General features: G+C 41.5%; 1 protein-coding gene, 1 non-coding gene and 1 pseudogene across 6 annotated transcripts; 2 read left to right on the top strand and 1 right to left on the bottom strand.

Annotated features, from left to right (window-relative positions):
• Positions 1–7,298: 7,298 nt before the first annotated feature.
• SLAMF7 (SLAM family member 7) lies at positions 7,299–20,897 on the top strand. Of its 5 annotated transcripts, XM_053607332.1 has the most exons (7): positions 7,299–7,466; positions 14,978–15,301; positions 16,627–16,899; positions 17,101–17,211; positions 18,032–18,135; positions 19,640–19,702; positions 20,523–20,897. In XM_053607332.1, the coding sequence occupies exons 1-7, from the start codon at positions 7,412–7,414 to the stop codon at positions 20,592–20,594; spliced, it is 1,002 nt and encodes a 333-aa protein (XP_053463307.1). In that variant the 5' UTR covers positions 7,299–7,411; the 3' UTR covers positions 20,595–20,897. The 5 variants fall into 5 exon arrangements, with proteins under 5 accessions (XP_053463307.1, XP_053463308.1, XP_053463309.1 ...); XM_053607333.1 differs by lacking the exon at positions 19,640–19,702; XM_053607334.1 differs by lacking the exons at positions 19,640–19,702; positions 20,523–20,897 and adding an exon at positions 19,162–19,242.
• LOC128598051 (small nucleolar RNA SNORD2) lies at positions 18,874–18,940 on the bottom strand. The gene has a single exon (XR_008383558.1). It is a non-coding gene; the product is annotated as a small nucleolar RNA SNORD2 (small nucleolar RNA).
• Positions 20,815–23,966, top strand: LOC128596470 (60S ribosomal protein L17-like; annotated as a pseudogene).
• Positions 23,967–25,044: the final 1,078 nt, after the last annotated feature.

The following is a 25,044-nucleotide window of genomic DNA, read 5'->3' as shown; positions in this document are numbered from 1 at the left end:
CACTCAGTAGCTTGCCTTTTTTTCCTCATGATGTTTTTTTTTTTTTTGTAAAGTCCCTCTTACAATCCTGTCTTGCCCCCAAAAGGTGTGGCACACACCAACCCCCCCTTCCCTCTCTCTGTCTTCCTTTCCCCTACCCCTCCCTCCTTCTTTCTCTCTCTGCTCTCCCCTTCTCCCACCCCCACTGTGTCATTAATTATCATTAACTTCCTCATATCAAAATTGAGTACATAGGATTCAAATTAGACCTCTCATTTGATTCTGCAATCCCATTATTGGGCATCTACCCAGAAGGAAAAAAAATCACAATGGTTTTTGTGATTAAAATAACTTCTTGATTGTGCTGTAGTATACTCTAAGTCGCTACTTTCCCGTATGAAAAGTAGGGTTTATAGTAGTATCTCACTTATAGAATTGTTATGAGGAATACTTAATTTTAATTTTTTAATTTTTTTTTTGTTGGGGATTCATTGAGGGTATAAAGAACCAGGTTAAATTGATTGCATCTGTTAAGTAAAGTCCCTCTTATAATTGTGTCCCTCCCACAAAAGGTGTGTCATACACCGTGACCCCCCACCCTCTCCCTCCTTTCCTCTCTTTGTTCTCTTCTTCCCCTACCTCTCGCCTTGTACTAGATCATTAATTGTCCTCATATCAGAATTGAGTATATAGGATTCTTGCTTGTCCATTCTTGTGATGCTTTACTAAGAATAATGTTTTTCACTTCCATCCAGGTTTATGCAAAGGATGTAAAGTCTCCATCTTTTTTAATGGCTGAATAGTATTCCATGGTATACATATACCACAGCTTATTAATCCAATCCTGGGTTGGTGGGCATTTAGGCTATTACCACATTTTGGTGATTGTAAATTGAGCTGCGATAAACAGTCTACTGCAAGTGTCCTTATGGTAAAAAGGATCTTTTTTTCTTCTGGGTAGATGCCCAGTAATGGGATTGCAGAATCAAATGAGAGGTCTAATTTGAGTTCTTTGAGGGATCTCCATACTTCCTTCCAAAAAGGTTGTATCAGCTTGCAGTCTCACCAGTAGTGTAAAAGTGTACCTTTCTCAGGGTGGCGCCTGTGGCTCAAAGGAGTAAGGCGCCAGCCCCATATGCTGGAGGTGGCAGGTTCAAACCCAGCCCCAGCCAAAAAAAAAAAACCGTGTACCTTTCTCTCCACATCCATGTCAGCATCTGCAGTTTTGAGATTTTGTGATGTGGGCCATTCTCACTGTGGTTAGATGATATCTCAAGGTGATTTTTATTTGCATTTCTCTAATAATTATGAGCATTTTTTTATGTTTGTTAGCCATTCATCTGTCTTCTTTAGAGAAGGCTCTACTCATCACTCTTACCCATTGATGTAAGGGATTGTTGGCTTTTTTCGTGTTGATTAATTTGAGTTCTCTGTAGCTCCTAATTATTAAGCTTTTGTTTGATTCAAAATATACGATTATCCTTTCCCATTGATTAGGTTATCTATTTGCTTTGGTTGTTGTCTCCTTAGCTGTATAGAAGCTTTTCATCCCATTTGTTTATTTTTGTTGTTTGTTGAAGTCTTCTTCATAAAGTCTTTCCCCAGGCCGATATATTCCTATGCATTTTTTGATGATTTTTTATCATTTCATTCCTTAAATTTAGGTCTTTTATCCATCTTGAGCCAATTTTTCGTGGGTGAAGAAAGGTTCCAGTACAGTTTCAGTCTTTTACATGTGAATATCCAGTTCTCCCAGCGCCATTTATTGATGACCCACATCACAAAATCTCAAAACTGCAGTGTATGTTCTTGTTTGATTTATCAAAGATTAGGTGGTTGTAAGATGTTAGTTTCATTTCCTAGTTTTCCATTCAATTCCAGATGTCTATATCTCTGTTTTTGTATCAATACCATGCTGTTTTGATCACTATGGCCTTGTAGTACAGTATAAAGTCTGGTACACTGATGACCCTGGCTATGTTTTTAATACTAAGAACTGCCTTAGCTATACAAGGTTTTTTCTGGTTCCGTACAAAATGGAGAACTATTTTTTCCAAGTCTTGAAAGTACCATATTGGTATTTTAATAGGGATGGCATTGAATCTGTAGATTGCTTTGGAGAGTATAGACATTTTAACAATGTTGATTCTTCCTAGCCATGAGCGTGTTATTTTCTTCCATTCGTTAATATCTTCCGCTATTTCTTTTGTTAGGGTTTCATACTTTTCTATTTTTTTTAATTTTTTTTTTATTGTTGAGGAATCATTCAGGGTACAAGAAACCAGGTTACACTGATTACATTTGTTAGGTAAAGTCCCTCTTATAATTTTGTCTTGCCCCCAAAAGGTGTGTCACACACCAAGACCCCCACACCCTTCTCTCCTTCCCTCTATCTGCTCTTCCCTTATCTCACCCCCACACTTCCCTCTGTCTGCTCTTCCTTTTTCCCACCCCCTCCCTCCTTCTTTGTCTTTTGCTCTCCCCTTCCCCCCACCCCCACCGTGTACTAGGTCATTAATTGTCATCAGATCAGATTTGAGTACATAGGAATCATGCTTCTTCATTCTCATGATACTTTACTTAGAATAATGTGTTCCACTTCCATCCAGGTTAATACAAAGGATGTAAAGTCTCCATCTTTCTTAATGGCTGAATAGTATTCCATGGTATACATATACCACAGCTTGTTAATCCATTCCTGGGTTGGTGGGCATTTAGGCTGTTTCCACATTTTGGTGATTGTAAATTGAGCTGCAGTAAACAGTCTATTGCAAGTGTCCTTATGGTAAAAGGACATTTTTTTCCTTCTGGGTAGATGCCTAGTAATGGAATTGCAGGATCAAATGGGAGGTCTAGCTTGAGTTCTTTGAGGGATCTCCATACTTCCTTCCAAAAAGTTTGTATTAGTTTGCAGTCCCACCAGCTAGTGTGAAAGTGTACCTTTCTCTCCCCATCCAGCATATACAGTTTTGAGATTGTGTGCTGTGGGCCCTTCATGCTGGTGTTAGATGATATCTCAAGGTGCTTTTTATTTGCATTTCTCTGATGATTAGGGATGATGAGAATTTTTTCATATGTTTGCTAGCCATTTGTCTGACTTCTTTAGGGAAAGTTCTATTCATCTCTTTTGCCCATTGATATATGGGACTATTGGTGTTTTTCATGTGGATTAATTTGAGTTCTCTGTAGCTAATTATCAAGCTTTTGTCTGATTCAAAATATGCAAACATCTTTTCCCATTGTGTAGGTTATCTATTTGCTTTTGTTGTCTCCATAGCTGTACAGAGGCTTTTCAGTTTAATTAAGTCTCATTTGTTCAATTTGTTGTTTTTGCAATTGCCATGGAAGTCTTCTTCATAAAGTCCTTACCCTAGCTGATAACTTCAAGTGTTTTTCCTGTACTTTCTTTGAGAATTTTTTTCATTTCATGCCTTAAATTTAGGTCTTTTATCCATCTTGAATCAATTTTTGTGAGTGGAGAAAGATTCAGTTTCAGTCTTTTACATGTGGATATCCAGTTCTCCCAGCACCATTTATTCTTTTTTTATTTTATTATTTTTTTAATTTAGTCATAGCTGTGTACATTAATGCAATCATGGGGTATTAATGTGCCAGCACCATTTATTGAATAGGGATTCTTTCCCCCAGTGTAAGTTCTCATTTGGTTTATCAAAGATTAGGTGGCTGTAAGATGTTAGTTTCATTTCCTAGTTTTCTATTCAATTCCAAATGTCTATGTTCCTATTTTTGTGCCAGTACCATGCTGTTTTGATCACTATGGTCTTGTAGTATGCCTGAAGTCTGGTAGGCTGATGCCCCGAGCTTTTTTTTATTACTAAGAACTGCCTTACCTATAAAGGGTTTTCTCTGCTTCCATACGAAATGAAGAATTATTTTTTCCAAGTCTTAAAAGTACAATATTGGTATTTTTTTCCTTTTTTTTATTGTTAAATCATAGCTGTGTACATTAGTGCAATTGCCTGTACCCATTCTAACATGCACCATAGATGTGGCCCCATCCATTACCCTCCCTCCACCAAAACCTCGCCCCTCCCTTTCCCTTCCTTGGCCCTTTCCCCATAGTCTTATGCTATAGTTGGGTTATAGTCTTCATGTGAAAGCTATAATTTAGCTTCATAGTAGGGCTGAGTACATTGGATACTTTTTCTTCCATTCCTGAGATACTTTGCTAAGAAGAATATGTTCCAGCTCCATCCATGTAAACATGAAAGAGGTAAAGTCTCCATCTTTCTTTAAGGCTGCATGGTATTCCATGGTATACATGTACCACAATTTGCTAGTCCATTCGTGGGTCGATGGGCACTTGGGCTTCTTCCATGACTTAGCAATTATGAATTGGGCTGCAATAAACATTCTGGTACAGATGTCTTTGTTATGTTGTGACTTTTGGTCTTCTGGGTATAAACCTAGTAAAGGAATTATAGGAGTGAATGGCAGGTCTATTTTTAGGTCTCTAAGTGTTCTCCAAACATCCTTCCAGAAGGAACATATTAGTGGGCATTCCCACCAGCAGTGTAGAAGTGTGCCCTTTCCTCCACATCCACGCCAACATTTCTGGTTTTGGGATTTTGTTATGTGGGCTACTCTTACTAGGGTTAGGTGATATTTCAGAGTAGTTTTGATTTGCATTTCTCTAATGATTAAGGATGATGAGCTTTTTTTCATGTGTTTGTAGATCTTGCGTCAGTCTTCTTTAGAGAAGTTTCTCTTCAAGTCCCTTGCCCACCCTGAGATGGGGTCACGTGTTTTTTTCTTGTTAATACGTTTGAGTTGTCTGTGGATTCTGGTTATTAGACCTTTATCAGAGGTATAACCTGCAAATATTTTCTCCCATTCTGAGGGCTGTCTGCTTGCTTTACTCACTATGTTCTTGGCTGTGCAGAAGCTTTTTAGTTTGATCAGGTCCCAGTAGTGTATTTTTGATACTGCTTCAATTGCCTGGGGAGTCCTCCTCATAAAATATTCACCCAGGCTGATTCCTTCAAGTGTTTTCCCTGCACTTTCTTCAAGTATTTTTATAGTTTCATGTCTTAAGTTTAAATCTTTTATCCAGTGAGAGTCTATCTTAGTTAATGGTGAAAGGTGTGGGCCCAGTTTCAATCTTCTACAGGTTGCCAGCCAGTTTACCCAGCACCATTTGTTAAATAGGGAATCTTTTCCCCACTGAATGTTTTTAATTGGCTTGTCAAAGATCAAATAACGGTAAGTAGCTGGATCCATCTCTTGGTTCTCTATTCTGTTCCAGACATCTACTTCTCTGCTTTTGTGCCAGTACCATGCTGTTTTGATCACTATGGATTTGTAGTACAGTCTCAGGTCTGGTAGCGTGATTCCTCCTGCTTTGTTTTTATTGCTCAGTAATGTTTTGGCTATTCAAGGTTTTTTCTGATTCCATATAAAACAAAGTATTATTTTTTCAAGATCTTTAAAGTATGACAATGGAGCCTTAATAGGAATAGCATTAAAATTATATATTGCTTTGGGCAATATGGACATTTTAACAATGTTGATTCTTCCCAGCCATGAGCATGGTATGTTTTTCCATCTGTTAACATCTTCGGCTATTTCTTTTCTTAGAGTTTCATAGTTCCATAGTTCTCTTTGTAGAGATCTTTCACATCCTTTGTTAGGTTATGGTGGAGGGAGGGTGATGGGTGGGGCCACACCTATGGTGCATCTTAGAATGGGTACAGGCGAAACTTACTAAATGCAGAATACAAATGCCTACATACAGTGACTAAGAAAATGCCATGAAGGCTACGTTGAACAGTTTGATGGGAATATTTCAGATTGTATATGAAACCAGCACATTGTACCCCTTGATTGCACTAATGTACACAGCTATGATTTAACAATAAAAATAAATAAATTTTAAAAAAAGTTAAAATAAAAAAAGAAAGAAAAACAAAAACAAAGCAGTATATATATCTTGTTGAATATTGCCTGGGCAACAGGTGATCTTTTGGAGTCTGATCTGCTAATCACAATGCAGATGCAGCTGTATAAGATGGACACTGGTGGCTTCTGCTGATTTTTTGCACTGAAACTCTGCAGGGTTGAGAGCCTGAAATTCTCCTCAGCCCACTTAAAAGACACTTTAAATCATTACCCTTGGCTAAGCAGAGGCTTTCCCAAGAAAGCATATGTCACTGGAATCTCTCCTGAAGTGGCTGCCCACTTATTAGGTGTGCAAAAATTGGCCTCACTCTATGCCCCTGAGGGCCGATGCTGCCAGGCAGCTCTCCTACTGCCCAAAACTGAAAGTTCTGCTCTTCCCTGGTATCTCAGTCCTGGCCGCTGGACACTGTTCTAAGTCACTAGATCACTTGCCCAAGGTTTTGCAGCATGGGCCTTGCTCTGGGATCCTGAGGGTGGAGCCTGCATGGCAGCTGCCCCACAGTGGCTCGGTACCCAGGCCACAGCTGAACAATGAAAGCTCTGCTCTGGTCAAGCAGCTCAGTCCTGGTCTCTGGTCAGTGCTCAAAGTCACTTGTACTCTTGGCCAAGATCTCCCAAGGTAATTCAACCAAGTGCCCAAGTCCAAAAAACCAAAATAACCTACAGAGAAGGCCTTCCTATCTGCAATCTCACGGTTGTAGCTATAGCTACAGCAGCCTCACAGCGTCAGACCAAACACAACCACTTGCCAGTTCTCCCCTGCTTTTTTCCTCCTTCTGGAGTCCAGAAGTCTCCATCTGCCTCCCTGCATCCCCAGAAGGATGTTTCTGGGCAGTCCCCACAAGCCAGGGGTGCCTGGATTCTTCTCTCCCCAATCTCACTGAATCTAGTTGCAAAGAAGCTGTTACTCAGCCATCTTGCTCTGCTCACCACCCCCATAGAAATACTTTTTTTTTTAATGCATGCACTCCTAGCACAGTGCCTAGTACATAGGAAAGCTCAATAAATGTTATCCAGGGCCGCCCTCTGTCCCCCCACCTAGGCTTTTACTTCCTTCTTATTCCTCTCTTTCTGAGTCTCAGTAATGATGTATAGCAGAAAAGGTAGACCATATGACCTAATCAATTCCTAACCTCTTTGAGTATGTGATCATTCATCTATAAAATGTCATCCTTATTTGTAAAATCATGTCTGTCATTGACATAAGCCATGGTAAGATAATGATGACTCATTCTCATGTGTCAATATCTGGCATCATAGCTCACAGCAACCTCCAACTCTTGGGCTCACGTGATTCACTTGCCTCAGTCCCCCAAGTAGCTGGGGCTACAAGCACCTGCCACAACGCCCAGCTATTTTTACAAATGTGGTTTCACTTTTCCTCAGGCTAGTCACAAATCTACGAGCTCAGGGCAATCCACTTGCCTCAGCCTCCCAGAGTGCTAGGATTACAGGCGTGAACCACTGCACCAGACCCAAGTAGGTTCTTTTAAGTGACTGACGAGAGACCCATATGGCTGCTTCCTCAACATTCCTTGTTCTCATCTCTCTCCTCTGCCAGCTTACAGGTGAGTCCCACCAAAATCTCTTTCTTTCTCCTCCCTGCCTTCCCCTGAAGTGTACCTCCAGGCTCCTAGTTCTACTCTGGACTAAAGGTTGATCTAAGGAGACTCTGTTTTCTCATCTAACATTCTAATCTCTGGTCTCTGAATCACAGAGGGCAGGAAAAGACTTGAGGGAAAGGAAAAGGAATGGCTCTGGGAACCAACTCCCCTTCTCTCTGTCCAGGGAAGAAAGAACTAAAAGACATGGTTCTGGGTATCCTAAACCCTGGTTTCTAATCTGGATTCTGCCATGAATTAAACGAGGATTGTCAAAGCTTTTCTGAGCCTCAGAGACTTTATGTACAAGTGTGTATTTTTTTTACAAATGTATTTTTAATTTAAACATATTTATAAATATATTTAACAACTATGCTTAACAATGATATAAATAGAAGGAATCACTTGAATTTTCTCTGTCTCTTTTTTTTTTTTTTGAGAGAGAGTATAAAGTGCCAGGATGAGAAACCTCAAACTCCTGGGCTCAAGAGATCTTTTTGCCTCAGCTTCTTGAGTAGTTAGGACTGTAGGTGTGTGCCACAATGCCCAGCTAGTTTTTCTATTTTTAGTAGAGATGGGGTCTCACTTTTGCTCAGAATGGTCTCAAACTCCTGGTCTTAAACTCCTGAAGCAATCCACCCACGTTGGCCTCCCAGAGTGCTGGGATTATAGGCATGAGCCACCACACCTGACCAATTTTCTCTCTTAACCCAAGCAATCCAATACGTTTCCACTTAGAAAACCAATTTATACCGTATGTACTTTAAGTTTAATCCCATGGAGGACCAAAGACTATTCTGTACCTTTCATGGGTATTCTAATCTTTGAGGATTTTATTATCCTAAGAGTTCCCTCAGAAAGGATCAGGGGCCCCATAAATGAGAAATATCTCTCCTGTCATTAAATGCAGGTGGCCCTCTGAGGACTTGGTGTAACTGGCTCATTGTGTGTGCCCTTAACACATTGTTGAATGGTCATGAGTTACCCAATAATATGGATAGTTTTTGTGTAAAATTCCAGTCATCAATGTGTAAAGTGACCTTCCTGAGGCCAATACAGGCAGTAAACACCCCCAATTCTCTTCTCCTCATTACCTGGCCTCTCTTTGTGGTCGGCATCAGCAGACTCTTACCACCAGAAGTTTGCATAAGCATCTGGTTCTAAGCAGATGGTTCTAGAATAGAATCTCCCTTAAAACAAACAAACAAACAAAAACACTTTCTGAATGAAAATGGTGATCAGAAATAGAACATGAGGAAGGTGAGGTGGTAGAGTTTTTGAAAGTCCCAGGCTCTCATGTAAAATCTGAGCCATGGACAACAGAGTGCGTGTGTGAATATCTGCCATGGGGTGGTCCTTTGGTTGGCTCCTAGAAGCTGTGGGCTCTCTGTATACTGCCCATGGCCAAAAGGATTCAGAGATTGTCCTAGAACCTCTAGTGTCATGAAGGAATATGGTGAAGGGGAGTGAACCAGAGTGGAATTGCTGGGGAATGAGGAAAATATAGTACAAGAGAAGACACAGAAATGAAAGATGGGATCGGGAGGTCTGACTGAGCTGATGGCTACAGCCAGCACGAAAGCACAAAATCAGCTTTATTTTATAGTATCTGTACATGGTTGTTTGGCAGGGAGTAGCATAGGGGAAATAGCATTAAAAAAAGACATAATTTTGCTTTTACAGTAAGACAGGAAGATGCACATGACTTGAATAAGGACAAATCTTCTTGTTAATGGTTTCTATTCAACTTTGTTAACTTATGACAAGAAGTAAGGGAGAGGTCACAAGGATCTCTGCATAGTTAACTAGAGAAAGCTATGTGACTTTTGGCAGAGGGAGGATGAAGAAAGGAATATGGTTGTTTGAACACAGGAGAAGCAGTTGGAGTTCATTTCTGAATGTTACTCAGGCTGTGGGGGCCTTGCCACCTCACTGCCTGCTCTCCATACTCCACTGGGCAAGGTAGTGGATGGAGTTCTGACTGTGGACAAGGACATCCTGTGTTTGATTTAATAGCTGTATTATTGTGAGCAAGTTACTCATCTTCTAAGCCTTGTTCTTCTCAAGTGCAGAACAGAGAATGAAATCTAGCTTACAGTACTATTATGATGTTTTACATGCCGTACCAAATGCAAAATAATTATAGTAATAACCATTCATTAATCTCCTACTACATCCAAGGTGTTTTTCATACATTCTATAAGACAGATATTATTATCCTTATTTTACAGATGAAGAAATTTAGGCTCAAAGAGGTCAAGTTTCTTGGGTAAGAGGTAGATCAGAGATTGAGTTTCCAGAGAGGTACTCAATAAATACATATTTGAGCTGAACTTTCCACTGGAAAAGCCAATTGGGATCTCTCCCCTATCCAGGTACACAAGTGCAAGGTAGGAACTGGAAAGGTCCAAGAACAGATAGCTGTTTCTGGAATGTAAATGCACGAATAGGGAACCACATTGGCCAAGTTCAGAAGGCCAAGGAGCAGCTTTGGTGGCCTTAGTATTTCTTTTTTTTTTCTTTGGCCAGGGCTGGGCCTGAACCCACCACCTCCGGCATATGGGACCGGCGTCCTACTCCTTGAGCCACATATTTCTATCTGGAAAATAGGCACAACAGACTATCCCCTTCACATATTTTATGATGATTAAAGGAGGAGACAATTAATAAAAAGAAAACAGAGGGGCAGGTGGTGGGGAGCTTGAACATGGACATGGTGAGTAGGAGTAAAGTATCAGGAAAGGTGTGTGGTGAAGTCTGGAAGTGGGAGGTCTGGAGATTCCACCTGTATGTGTGTCTAACACAGTATTGATTCACAGTGTGCTTTTCCCAGTGCACATTGGTTAAGGAGAAGTTGAGTAAAGAGCAGTAAATTCCAACCCATTTTGTTTATTTAAGCTGTGGTTTCCTTTCATGAAATGAAATCCGTGGTGCATCTTACAAGGGTATATGTGAATCTTAGTAAATGTGGAATGTAAAGGTCTTAGCAAAATAACTAAGAAAATGCCAGGAAGGCTGTGTTAACTAGTGTGATAAAAATGTGTCAAACGGTCTATGAACCAAGTGTATGGTGCCCCATGATCATACTAATGTACATAGCTATGATTTAATATAAATAAATAAATAAATAAAATAAAATAAAATAAAAAAAGAAATGAAATCTGACATAGAAACAAGCACATAATGATGCTAATGAAAGTTAAGTCCCACAGTTCTCTTCTCTATACACCACCCTAGGCCTACCCCTCAGCTCCCCCGAGAAAATCACAGAAGCACCTCCACAGACTCCCAGGGGACCAGTGGTAGTTTGGGAAATCCTGCCTTAAGAGGCTGGCTTCCTGATTCCAACCTCCCACAGACTTGGGAACATCTCCCTAATCCTTTGAGTGTCAGCTTCCTCATCTGGGAAATGCTATTGGACTAATTAATCCCTAAGATTTCTCCCACCTCCGAGGTGCTCTGTTCTGTGGTTCCTGTGATGAAGGTGCCACAACACACTGGCATATTCAGACAGAGGCACTGAGTGCTCAGAGAGGTGCTTGAGGACAAGACTGGCAGGCAGGAGGTGGCCTTTACCCTCTTATCTGCCCTCACATCTCCCTGCTGGGTCAGTACCCCTTGTTTCAGGCTGTACTGATAATGTACCTTCCTTCTCATTTGGCTCCTTCCTTCTACTCGACTCTTGAGGCTTTAGGGGGCAAGAAAAGAAAAGGAGATGACAACCAAGAGGAAAGGGAGGTGGCAAGGGGGAGAAGCTGTTGTCCCCTCCTGTTATGGAGGGCATCTCAGAGCTGACCGTCCTGATGCCAGGAGCATCTGAGTCTTGACCAGGGGCAGAAGGCAAAGGGTCTCCTGCTCCACCTCCCTTCACCTCCAAAGGCAAGTAACTGGGGGAATATTCACAGTTGTCTTGACAAATTGCTGACCCGTCATGAGTTAGCTGGTAACATGGATAGTTCCTGTGTAAATTGCCAGTTAACAGTGTTTTAATGTAGTAGCTGTTCCCCAGTTCCTTTCTCTCAGTCTCAATTCCCAGCCGTTTTAAATTCGGCCTATTTTCATCTCTCAGCTGCTTTTAATATAAGATCATTAGTGCCTCTGCTATCTTAACACATGGTTGACCAGCAATTTCATGTAAAACTACCTATGTTACTGGGTAACTGGTTAGCATGTGTTAACTTTTTGGCTCACTTTGCTGATAAGCCATCCAAAGATGTTTTTTGAAACTTTCCATTTCTCATTTTACTCATCTGAACAAAAGTGAAATAAAAAAGTGGGAAGTCTCCTCAAGACCTGACCTTTATGATGCTATTGCCGCCCTTGCCTGCCATCTCCCGTCATGGTGTTAGGCTGCTCTATACTTCCCCTGGCTAGTGGTTGGACATTTCAGGAGATTTTAAAGTGAAAAATGAAGTGATATGAGTGGTAAATTTTCAAGACATGGTTGTGAGGAAGGGTAGGAGACTTCCTCAGGGCAGGGCTTTGAACTAACCTTTACAGGTCTTGAATGAGATTTAGATCGAGAGAGAGAAGGATGAAGCACAAATAACAGCATGAGGTAGTGAGGAACTGAGGGTTGGAGAGGGAGGAGACAGGGCTGTTTGGCCACAGTAAGCGGGCAGCAGTCCTCTATGTTAAATCATCACCCTGGCCTTAAAGCAAAAGTCCTGGGCTTCTCTCAGATGTGATCCAGCCAGGTCATGAGAACTAACTACTGGGCCTCAAGAGGCTACCACTAGAACTAGGTGCCAGTCATTCTTACCCAAACCATTTGGCTGCTCTGTACATGATGAGGAGGTGAAATGGATGCAGAGGAAGCAGGTCACAGCATTCACTGCACTGATTTAGGTGGCAGGTAGATATTGGAGGAAGATAGATGAAATACGTGGGTCTCTCTACCCTCCAGTGGTTAGTAGGGAGATGTTGGTTGCCACTCATTCTCTAGAGAATCTTCTCATCCCACAGATCCACTTACGCCCCTCACCCCATTGTAGTGCCCATAGTGCCTGATACTGCCCTTTTCATAACCACGTGGGAGCATATTAAATGACTTGTCTCCCAACTCCATGAGTGTGAGCATCATGACTATCTTGCCCCCTAGTTGTATCCTTGGCTTCTAAATAACTAAAAAAATTGTCGTTGAAGGAAGGAATGACTAAGAGAGACAAGTATGACCTGCTTAGGTATGGCAAAACTCTACAGGATCACGCACTGCAGGTACAAAACCATCACTGAAAGGGGATATGCAATTCAGCTTTGGGAAGCTGAAAAAGAGAAGCGTCTTGTTTCTGGATCCTTTTTCCTGGCCAACTGGGAAGAAGAAACAAAACTGCCCAGGACACTCCACCCCTGCCCACTATCCTCTAAACTCACATTTAGGGAATGGCATGGTGCTGCTTTCTTTTTACCCTGAAGATACACTTGAGATAGAACAATCTACTCCATCTAGGCCCTGTGTCATCCTCCAATTTCATTCTAACAAGAAACAAGGCTTTCCATAGACTGCCACACAACTCACGCCTCTTAACATTTACCCTGAAAAAGTGGCAGCAAACATGTGGAAGGATGAAAAGAGTAATTGATCATGGCTTAAGTATACATATGCTGATGACCTAAAGCCCTCACCTTAAAAATCTCTTCAAAAGCTAATATGAAAACAAAATTACTTGAAGATTGCCCTACATCAAGGGATTGTACCCACTTGGGGACAAGTAGTACCCAATCTTTTTTGACTTCAAAACATGCATTCTTTCCATCTCTGTTGTTGAAGTAAAAGAATGAATGCACTGATTAACCAATCGAAATTTAAAATTTTTTCAGCCTTTAAAGTACAAAGAAAAAAACTAAACAAAATTTATTTTGACTGTAACATCTGTTGGGACTATTTTGATGGTCTTTGGGATGGTTAAAGAGAGAGGAGTCAAAAACCATCCTGGCTTTAATATTAGGGAAAAAACCACATTACTTAACAGGAAGATTTTATAAAGGCTTGGGCCATCCAAAGTGTATATGCACATTTCAGGGGGGAAATGATTGAAAATAGCTCCTAAAAGATATTAGATATTTATATTTCTATTCCTAAAAGGAATAGAAATCAGTACTTTTGGTTAGTAAACAGTTGGTGGACACCTCAGACCTGTGATAAAGGGAGGAGGTCAACATTTGGTAGCTTCAGGTTTCCTTGCCCTGAGTACTGATAAAATAGCTTATGCCTGAGAGAAGGCCACCAAAAGACATGAAGGGAAATTAAGGTTCAATAGGGCTCATGGGCTTTGGAGTTGACACCTGAGCCCATTAGGGTCTTGGGGATTTAATTTAAAGATTTAATTTCAGTTTTTCCATTTCTATCAGCCTTGAATGAGTTCTTTCCACCTCTGCTACTTAGCTTTTTCATCTGTAAAATGTGACCTTTAAGGTTTTGACACTGTGGGTACTGATGTGGGCACTGCTACTCACTGACTCTATAGTTTGATTAGTCAGTTAGCCCCACTGTGCTTGATCTGTAAGATGGGGGCATCAAAATTCTTCTTCAAAGGGTTGTTTCAAGAGTTAAACAAGTTCATGGTATATGTTTTTAAACTGTGAGTTCCAATCTGAATTCTCTCACTGTTCTGTGCATCTGCACCTCTGATTTTAATAGGTAACCAATGATTCATTCCCTACACTGAAAGAGCCAGGTGAATACTTCTGGATATTTCTTCAGCTGCTATTCTTAACAGTTTTTCACCTAAAGCTACACAACCAGCAGTGATTATTTATAAGACATACTCTCTGGGTGAGCTAAGATTGTGGTGAAACAAAAATTTCTTGTGGAAGTAAAACCCTACTACAATTCCTAGTGGCTTGTGCCGAGCATTACAAGTGAGCCTGGATATATTGCAGAGCTCCCTGACATTCAACTCTTCCCTTCCCACTCAAGGAAGCATATTAGAATACAAGTGAATGAGAATCTCATTTGGGGAAGATCTTGAATCCACTCTAATGTATCATAAAAGAGAAAGACAAATCATGCTGAAATGTCTAAGGTATCACTATTATTAGGAACATATAGCTTATCTCCCAATGTCCTGATCTATGCTTGAGAACTAACCTGATCCATGATTAAGAACCACTGCCCCAGGTCAAGCAAGCCACTTCATCAGCTTCAGACTGGGCTTGGACACTAACTTCTCTGCTTGTCCCTCACAGGAGCTTGCTAAGGATGAGTTGGATTGTCAGGACCTCAGAGCTTGGTGTTTTTAGTCAGAAGTCTTTGGGAATAGGGTGGGAGGGAGGTGAAGGTCACCTGTAGTCACCCTGATCAGGCAGAAAGTTCTGCTCTCAGCACTGTCATGTGAGATCGGTTCTGCAGGATATCCCAGGGGCTGATTGTGTTGAACTGAGTGGGATTCTGCAGAATCTTCCCAGGACCCAAACCAGGTGTAACTGGTGGCAAGGGCAGGGACTTGGGCTTATTTTATGATTTGTTGTGCCTGCAGGTCCAGCAGTCTCCGGAGCCCTAAAGGAGCTAGTCGGTGCCCTTGGTGGGTCTGTGACTTTTCCCCTAAACATCACAGGAAAGCAGGTGGACACTGTTGTCTGGAGCATCAACACAACGGTTCTTGTCACCATACAGCCAATAGGAAACAAACAACCCAAAGTCATAGTGACCCAAAATCGTAATAAGGAAAGGATGGAGTTCCCACCTGGGGGTGAACTGAAGCTCAGCAACCTGAAGAAGAGTGACTCAGGTGCCTACTGTGCACAGATATACAGTTCCTCCTCCCCTCCCATCACCCAGGAGTATGTGCTACGTGTCTATGGTGAGCAAATCAATTCCAGTGGTGGATGTCTGCCTTGGTGAAGTGGTGAGCTCCTTGACATAAGAGATGCTCCATCAGGGGCTGGATAAACACTTGGCAAGAATGTAGGAGAGGGGAACTACTTCATGGATGAAGTAGATGTGCTTGACTCCTGTGTACTCAGAGATACTGTAAGCAGCAGAATGGTAGGGAGATGAGCCATATGGAAAGTGGGAATCAAATAGATCTAAGGTCAAATACTGGCTTCTCTACTTACGAGCTGCATGACTTTAGCCAAGTTATTTAATTTCTTCCAAAACTTCTTAATTTAGTTTCCATATCTGTAATGGAAAGGAAAGTAATGCCTACTTTAGGAAAATCACAGGGTATAAGGATCAATCATACTCTTTCCCCTACAGATGCCAACCAATTGATAAGTAGAAACTAGATTAAGTAAGAAGAAAACACTATCAGGTTTATTTCTGGTAAAGATAGATAGAAGAAATACCCCCTCCCCCCAAAGCTGGAACTTGGAGCCCATCCAGGGAAGTTGAAATTACAAAAAATTGCTCAACCAGCTACAAGAAGAAAGGCTGCCTTCCTCATTAAGCTGCAACATTAGGGACAGGAGATGGACCTTCAGACTTGCTTGTAGGAGGTAGGCCAGGCACTTGATCCAGGTGTGTCTTTCACATACATGTGGTTGTACAAGTGTATATCGACAGAAGACATGTACTTTTCAGGCTAATTAGCTGAGGGAGAAAGGAAAAGGGCAAACCACATGTGAACAGCAGTCATTAACAGCTCAAACCCATCTGCACAGAAGGTAGGGAGTAGGTATCAGATTCTCATCATCCCGCCAATGATCCAATTGCTCATCCTCTGAGGGAGGGGGAATGAGCACGAGATAGAGAGTGGGGCCGAAAGTGATGTTTTAATGTTACTCTCTCCTGGAGAGGAAAAGTGGAAGTCCCTTCAAGAAAGTCTGAGGACAGGGAATAAGGAGCCTCTAAAAGAGATAAAATTATCTGGCATTTAAAATGTAGTTAGCACAGTGCTTGCTGTGTAGCTGTGCTTGGTAAATGACAGCTACATTTTTGTTGCATTACTATTCCTATTATTATTGTTTTTGTTGTTACGGTTGTTGTTGTTATTATTATTATTGTTAAGCTGTGGGCAAGCAGACCTAGATAATCCTCTCTCCCAGAAAGAGAATTCTGCTCAGAACTGCTGCTTCCTCTTCATTCTGGAGCTCCCAGGGTGATTTGGGTTTAAGGGACCCAAGGATAATAGGGAGAAACGAGAGCTACAGGCAGGGTTTTCATTCCTGATTGTCTCTTTCACAGAGCATCTGTCAAAGCCCAAAGTCATCGTGGGTCTGCAGAGCAGTAAGAATGGCAGCTGCACAACCAATCTGACATGCTTTATGGAACACAGAGGAGAAGATGTTACTTACAGCTGGAAGGTCCTGGGGGAAGCAGCCAATGAGACCCATGATAACTCCATCCTCCCTGTCTCCTGGAACCTGGGGGAGAAGGACATGACTTTCATCTGCATAGCCAGGAACCCCATCAGCAGCAACTCCTCAAGCCCCATCCTTGTCAGGAAGCTCTGTGAAGGTGACTGCCTCTCTGCTCTCTTCAGGAGCCTCTTGCCCCAGGACCTATACCTTCTTCAAGTCCTGGTCCCCATGGAAACAGCCCCTGTGTGAAAACAAGGCTACTCTGGGAAGCCAGGAAGCTGGGAGGAAAGTGGAAAAATTGGGTTATTTTCTCAAGCTGACTTCTTTCTCTTTGCCTCCACCTGTTCTTTCCTTAAAGGTGACCCAGATTCCTCCATGGTCTTCCTGTGTTTCCCGCTGATGCTCATGCTGCTCATTATCCTGGTACTGGGGCTAGTTCTTTTGTGTATGCAGAAAGAAAGAAGAATAGGTAAAATCCAGTTTTGTCCCTACCCTCATTCATGCATTTTCTTCTCCCTTGATGCAACAAACATTTATGGAGCTGTGTGCCAGGCTTGGTACTGGTGCTGAAGATAGAGATGAAGAGGCAACTGTCTCTGCCCTCAGGAAGCACACAGGAAGCTTGCTCTCCTTTGCTTTGAGTAGAGAGAGTGTTCGTGTCCCTACCTTCTCTCCTGAGGGCACAGTCCTCCCAGGTCCTTTCCAGGGCCCACTCCTCTCTTTCCCCCAGAGGGACTTACTTCCTTCAACACAGTTCTGGCACTGCTGACTCTGTTCCTCGGGCATGTCCCCATTCTTCCCATGAGATCAATCTGAAACCTCTCCTTACACCCCTACTCAGGCTAGACACATTCCTCTTCGGGAAGCATTCCTTGTCTCTCTTCAGTTGCACCCCATGATCTGTGTTCCTAAACCCTTCTGATGTGTCTTCTTGGGCTCCCACTGACACTGTCCATGTGGGGTATTGGGAAGGACCTAAGCATTCTTTGACAACTTTGAGATCTCCCTGCCCCTGTGGAAGTCCTCTGAAAAACATTTCTGACCTTTCTGCTTCCCACTTTGGCCATCTTTATCTAGAGATCAAGAAGTGAAGTGACAAGGATCACAGATCCATCCTGGTTTGTCTGGAATTTTCCCAGTTTTGGTACTGAAAATCTGTCCTGGATAATTCTTCAGTTACAGAAAAACTGGGATGGTTGGTCACTCTGAGTTCAGAAAGGGGGATGGGCCAGTGAGGGTGGTAAGTGGTAGGAGAGATAGGCTTTGATTCTTTACCAACTTCGTTTTAGAGTTCATTAAAGAAAAGAAGAGGATGGACATTCATCAGGAAATTCCCAACTTCTGTCCTAATTCTGGAGAGACCACAGAGTATGACACAATCCCTTATGCTGATGTGAGTATTTTACCATCTCATCTTTCCTGGAAACTGATCCTTTCCCTGAAACACTCTTTTTTTACTTGATATTTTTCCATGGCAAGATGGGAATGGGGAGGGGTGTGAGGATAAAACTCAGTGCATCTGTATCTCCTCAAGTCTTCATGGATTCTCTTTGCAGAATTTGGTGGCCTCTGGGCACCTGTTTCTGACTAAACCAGTAGTGTTCTTGCTATGGTTTATGGGCTGACCCCTTCCCTCCATAGTTCATGATGGCCATAAAGCAGTGAGTGGAAGAATGTGACTTGGACATGATGTTGAGTCATGGTGTCAGGGGACTTGTTGCTCTAGAGATGACTTTTCTCTCTGAGGTGAATCTAAGAAGCTCTCAGGGGAAGGCTCAGAGAGCCTGTGATGGCTCTGGCCCTATGCCCAAGGCTTCCCAAGTGTGGTTCACATAGCTGAAGTAAATGGATACAACTGTAATTCAGAGGGAACCCTCTGAAAAAAAAATCTTAAGAATAAAGTCTAAAGAAACCCAATGACAAAAGCCAATTTGGGGACATGAAATAAGTAGAAGACTCCAAAAGCCCCCCGCCCCCTCAAGGACAAATCACTGCAGCCCAGGCCTGGCTTCTTGTTAGTGTTCAGCCCATGGACCCTTTTCCACAATGGCCCATTTAATGAAGAAATAAAAGAACTTGGGAGCCCCAAAGGCCCAGTTTTACTACGGACTTTTTGTTTCTTTTTTTAATCAAGTGATCAGCAATGTATTCTCTTCATTTCAGGTCAGTCCCAAAAGATGACTGCCATCATCTCACCACGGTCTTTTATGTCTATTGATCAGGCTGTACTTTCCTACACCTACCTACAACATTTCCCTACATTTCCCCCCTTGAAGAGGAGACATTACTTTTCCTCTATAAAGTCATTAATATCTGAGGGCTTCTTCTTCCCCACAGGAGAGACTGCTTTGTGCTCTACTCAGCTGGTTGAAGTAAACATCTCTCACTTTATCATCATCCTTTCTCTTCTCCTGCTTAGGACACACCCCTAGGAGGCTGCAGGACTGCCTTGGATGTTCAGGAATAAACTTAACCAACCTAGAATGCTTTTCTCCATTTGTGAAGGAGATTTGGATATTGTTGCTATTTTTCGTGTGTGTGTGTTCCATTAGTCGTCCTTACTGATTTTCTCCAAGGGTCCTTTGTTGGGACAGTTTATTTACAACATTAGCAATATTATTCCAAACTATCCTTTAACCGCCTTAGGAAGCTCATGGCTCACACCAGACTGATATATACTTTTGAGATTCATTTAAACACAGCATGGTCTAAGTGTAAAGTGGTGGCTTTCTGAAAAATTATCAATACTTACGATTATAGCAGTCGCCAACAAAAACACTTGCCACTATCCATCTCTGCTTTTCCATCTTGGAATTCTGACTATCTCTCTGGTCTTGTCTATGTAACTCAGGAGATGAGTGGTGATGTCTTTTGTTTTTTGTTTCCTTTTTTAATAGAAATCTATCCCAAAGGAAGACCTAGAAAATTCACTCTATTCCACTGTGCAGATACCAAAAAAGGTAAAAAAGCTTTAGAGCTGAGTTTCACCTTAATCGTTCCATCCTTTTCCTTGGTTCATGTTTAGGTTGCAATTTCTTGTGCCCTGAGGATCTCATATTGTCTGGTATTCAAAGGGACCCCAAGAATTCCTTATTTCCTTTATTTAGGGTTACATAAGAATGTAGGGAATAGAAGATAATTGTCTTTTAGGAGTTAAATGCAGATAATTTGAAACAAACAGAATGGACGATGTTCAAGATAGGACTGACAGAAAAAATCAAAAGGCTTCTGACTGAGATCATAGATGAGAAGCCATAGCCCAGGCTGTCTTAGGTTGAGGAGGGGGAACTAAGGGGGAGACTTCAGCTTGCTCCTGAGCCACTAGTGAACTAGAAGAGGGAGAGACTACCACCTTATCTCTTGGTCTAGCTGTGTTATATCTGGTTTACATCCTCCTCTCATTTAAACTACTCCTGTCAAGGCTTATTCCTTAACAGTTCACACTTGACAGAGAAAATGGTATGTTTCTATCTCTTTATCAACCCTTCTTCCAAGGATTTAAAAAGTGGGGATTGCTAAAGTCATTTTCTCAGGGACAGAAAAGTTTGGTTCTGATGAATTATCATAAGGAAGGTCCAGTTCATTAAGCATTCAGTGTAGTAAATAAGGGTTTAACTTAAAGAATAGTTTCTCTATCCTGAAAGTGATTAGGAGCCAGAATGGAAGGAGGTTTGGGTTGGGTAACCTTGGAAATAAGGAATGTTTGGGTGGCAGGGTCTCCATGAAAGACCCAGAGCCCCACTTGCTCCAGTGCATGCTGTTTCCTTATTCTGCCTACAGATGGAGGAGCCTTATCCACTGTCCACCACACCAGACCCATCCAGGACATTCAGCTATGAGCATGTCATCTAAACAGCAGTGCACTCTCTCAAGTCTTAGCCCAAAGAAAATAATCAAAAGGACTCACTAATTTGATCAAAAGTGTCAAGGAAGAATGATGAATATTGTCTTCCTTACACTACAAAACATAAACCACCCTTTATGCTCCTCCAGACTAAGAAGTTCTACCCTCTGCTAAGAAATATCCTCAAACCCCAAATGTGTAACTATCCCTTCCTGGAATTATGACTGAATGTGCCAGCCAACATTAAGAAAAGGGCTTAGAAGTGTCTCTGTAGAAATGTAAGCTCAGAGTCACATCTTAATGACAGCCTCTGTCATTGGACAGAGGCCAATGACAGTCATGGGACTTCAGGCCCATGACTCCATCAGGGCCTGAAGTCTCATTTCATCCCAGGGACTGAAAGTCAGGAATATACCAAGAGTTGGCCTGTCAACAGATAGAGACTCAGAAGTGTGCATGGCACAAGGACAAGGACCTCCGGCCAAGCTTCATCTACACTCTTGTGCTGCAAGAGAAAAGGCTAGGCCTTGAGGCTTGCATGGGATCTCTTGAATGGACATCCTCCCAAGTGTTCAAGTCTTGAAGGGACTTAAAAATAAATGCTTGATGAACAAGAATGGGACACCTAAGCGTACTACAACTAAAGCAAACAGACAACCTTCAGAATGGGAGATGATATTTGCATGCTATGAATCTGACAAAGTGCTGATAACTAGAATCTACAGAGAACTCAAATTAATCAATAAGAAAAGAGCAAATAACCTCATTGATAAGTGGGCAAGAGACTTGAACAGAGCTCTTCTCCTAAGCAGCCTGAGGTGATCTGTGAAAATGGTTCGCTATTCACTTGACCCGAAAACCCCACAAAGTCATGCAAGTCAAGAGGCTCAAATCTTTGTGTTCACTTTAAGAACACACGTGAAACTTCCCAGGCCATCAAGAGTGTACGTATACAAAAAGCCACCAAGTATCTGAAGGATGTCACTTTAAAGAAACAATGTGTACCATTCCAACGTTACGATGGTGGAGTTGATAGGGCCAATGACCCAGGCCAAACAGGGCTGGACACAGGGTCATTGGCCCAAAAAGAGTGCTGAATTTTTGCTGCATATGCTTAAAAACGCAGAGAGTAATGCTGAACTTAAGGGTCTAGAAGTATTGAGCATATCCAATTGGGTCATTGAGCACATCCAAGTGAACAAAGTACCTAAGATGCATCGCCAAACTTAATAGAGCTCATGATCACATTAACCCATACATGAACTCCCCCTGCCGCATCCAGATGATCCTTACTGAAAAGGAACAAATTATTTCCAAACCAGAAGAAAAGGTAGCACAGAATAAAAAGATATCCCAGAAGAAACTGAAGAAACAAAAATTTATGGCACGGGAATAGATACAACACAAAATAAATGCAAATAACGGTAAAAGGGAAAAAAAGAGAGACTTGAACAGAAACTTCTCTGAAGATGACAAATAGCCAGCAAACACTTGAAAAAATGCTCATCATCCCTAATCATCAGGGAAATGCAAATCAAAACCAGCCTAAGATAGCACCTAACACCAGTGAGATTAGCCCGCATCACAAAGTCTCAAGTCTGCAGATACTGGTGTAGAAGTGGAGAGAAGGGAACATTTTGGCACTACTGGTGGGACTGCAAACTAATACAATCTCTGTGGAAAGAAGTATGGAGAACCCTCAAAGAACTAAAAGTTGACCTTCCATTTGATCCCACAATCCCAATACAAGGTATCTACCCAGAAGAACAAAAATCATTTTACCACAAAGGCATTTGCACCAGAATGTTTATTGCACCTCAATTCATAATTGCCAAGATGTGGAAGCAACCCAAGTGCCCATCAACCCATGAATGGATTAACAAACTATAAGATATGTATACCAAGGAATACTATGCAGCCATAAGAAAAGATGGAAACTTTGTGTCTTCTGTGTTTACCTGCATGGAATTGAAACACATTCCTGATAGAGTCAAATGTAGGGATCCGCCCAGATAGTACTGACCCACCCAAATAGAACCATCCTGCCCAGGATGAAATGAATGCATCAATGTCCCACCCAGGAAAGAGGGAATGTGCCAATCCCTATCCCTCTGACCCTTTAAATTCCCATTCACCTTAACCCATATGCTGACTTCCTTCTCGAACTCAGCTTGCTTATTCCTGGGTGGAAATAAAGGCCAAGTTGCCTATATAGAACCTGGGCTCAGATTTCCTTTTGTTCATATTTCAGAATAATCTTTTATTTTTGGTCTTTGACCTCAAAATTCTTCTTAGTAAAGTATCTCAAGAATGGGAAAAAAAGTATCCAATATACTCAATACTAATATGAAGTCAATGTGTGAACAACTATACCTCTACAGGAAAGAAAAAACACAAGTATAGTCTAGCAAGGGAAGAGGAGGGAGAGTAATTGGCGAGATCTCACCTAATGTGCACAATGTGAGGTTCTTCAGCAGGCCCCCTGGATGAAGGGCTCAACTACAACTTGCTTACAGTTGAAAGCAATGTAACCTAAACATTTATACCCTCATATTAATCTGAAATTTTTTAAAAAAAGGATTATCTTGTCTGGAAAAGGTCGTGTGAGCCTGGCGTGGTGTCAGGTGCCTGTGGGTCCACACCAGCTACTCCACAGGCTGAGGCCAGAGATCAGTTAAAGTAAAGTTATGTAACTTGAGATGGCATTGTTATGGTTTGGAAATTTTATCTGATTCTTCAACTCAAAATAACAGTGCCTTCAGATCATGAAAATTCCACTGGTTATCTCTGTTTCTTTATACTCTACTAGACTTACATTAATTAACAGGATAAAGTTTGGACTTTATCCTTTTCTCTTTGCTATACTTCATATGTTCAGCATCTCCATCACTGCATTCCTGGTGCATAAAGCCAAATTTTAAAAATAGGAATGAATTTAGATTTTTCTTCACATTTAACAAAATTTCCTTTAAAGGTGGTAGGTAAAATAACCCCAAATCAATCTGTTATGTAGAAATTTATTTACATGGGTTTCAGTAGCAAAAGTGGCATTCCATCCCATTGTGTAGCATAATGCTTTTTCAAAGGAAGAAACCAACCCCATGAAATGTGAAGTTTCCTGTCTGTAGCTGCTCAATGAACACAACAGAGATAAAATCAGAACTCAGAGTTTCTAAATTTTGTTTTCTTTCTACTGCTTCTCTTTTATATATTAAAATTTCAAATCAGAAATAAAAGAAATTATGGATTCTAAAAGTTAGTAAATGTTAATGCCATCACCAGTGAAAAAAGTAGAATGTGAAATTTAATGTGCTGTATAATTACACCTGTGTTTAAAAACCACCTATGCATGGAAAAATTTGGAAGAAAATACACCAAGATATTTATTAACATAATTTGTTTGGAGAGGGTGAAATCTTTGGATGACTTGGGTTTTTTCCTACTTGTCTCCATTTTCCAGTATTCTTTAATGAGAAAGTATATATTACATAGTACAGGGGAGGAAGTTTTAAATAGATGTTCAATGAGAAAGCAAGAGGTGTTACCCACTAAGGGGGACTGAGGGGAAAGTCTGCACACACACCTACGAGATGGTGCCACGGAGGAGGATGGAAAGGGCCCCTGAGTGTAAGTGCAAATGGGTGAGGAAAAGATGACTCTTCTACAGAGATGTGAAGATTGGGGGCTGGGTGGGGGTAGTGGAGTCTGCTCGGCTTTATAATGTATCTCTTCCCTCTTTAAAGCCAATTCAGGTGGTAAATAATTAGGATCAATCACATTTAAAAAAAAAAAAACAACTAGTGATCAAAATGGGGACCAGGAAAACCAGCATTGGAGTCTGGACACTCAATAATTTCTGATCCCAACACAGTTGCAGAAAGAGGCTTCCCTCTCATGAGCTTAGCCTGCATGCAAAGGAAACCACCAAGGGGAGAAGTATTATCTCACGGGTCTACCACTTTGCAGGTCCACCACATGGGGGATTTGAGACTTGTGAGGTGTGAATAATGAATTCTCACATATAAACGCTGGTGAGGGAGATGAAAAGGTTCACTCATCTGTATGTTCATGCAATGCAATCATTCACTTACTCAGAAGTAGTGTTTACTGAGCACTACTGGGTCCCAGGCACTATTCCAAATGCATGAAATTCAGTGACAAAAAAAGAGATCTTCACCCTCAGGGTTCTTATGTTCTAATGAGAGAAACCGACACTCAAATATCCTTCAAATAACATGGCAGCATTGATGACTGCTATGAAAGAGATGTGTGGTTTTATGATAACCTACAACAGGAAATTTTCCTGTAGCCAAGGGAAGTGTCTCTAAAGTGGCAAAGACTGAAGTGAAACCTAAAAGTAAGTAAGAGCTACTTGCAAGAAGTGGGGAGGGTAGAAACCCCCTTCTATCCAGAGGGCAGAGCCAATGCAAAGGCCCTATGGTGTGAGGACCTAAAGGA

This window comes from Nycticebus coucang, chromosome 10 (genome assembly GCF_027406575.1).
Source record: "Nycticebus coucang isolate mNycCou1 chromosome 10, mNycCou1.pri, whole genome shotgun sequence".
Taxonomy (NCBI): Eukaryota; Metazoa; Chordata; class Mammalia; order Primates; family Lorisidae; genus Nycticebus; species Nycticebus coucang.
Note: the sequence above shows the minus strand (reverse complement) of the source record. Positions and strands in the feature narration are given on the sequence as shown.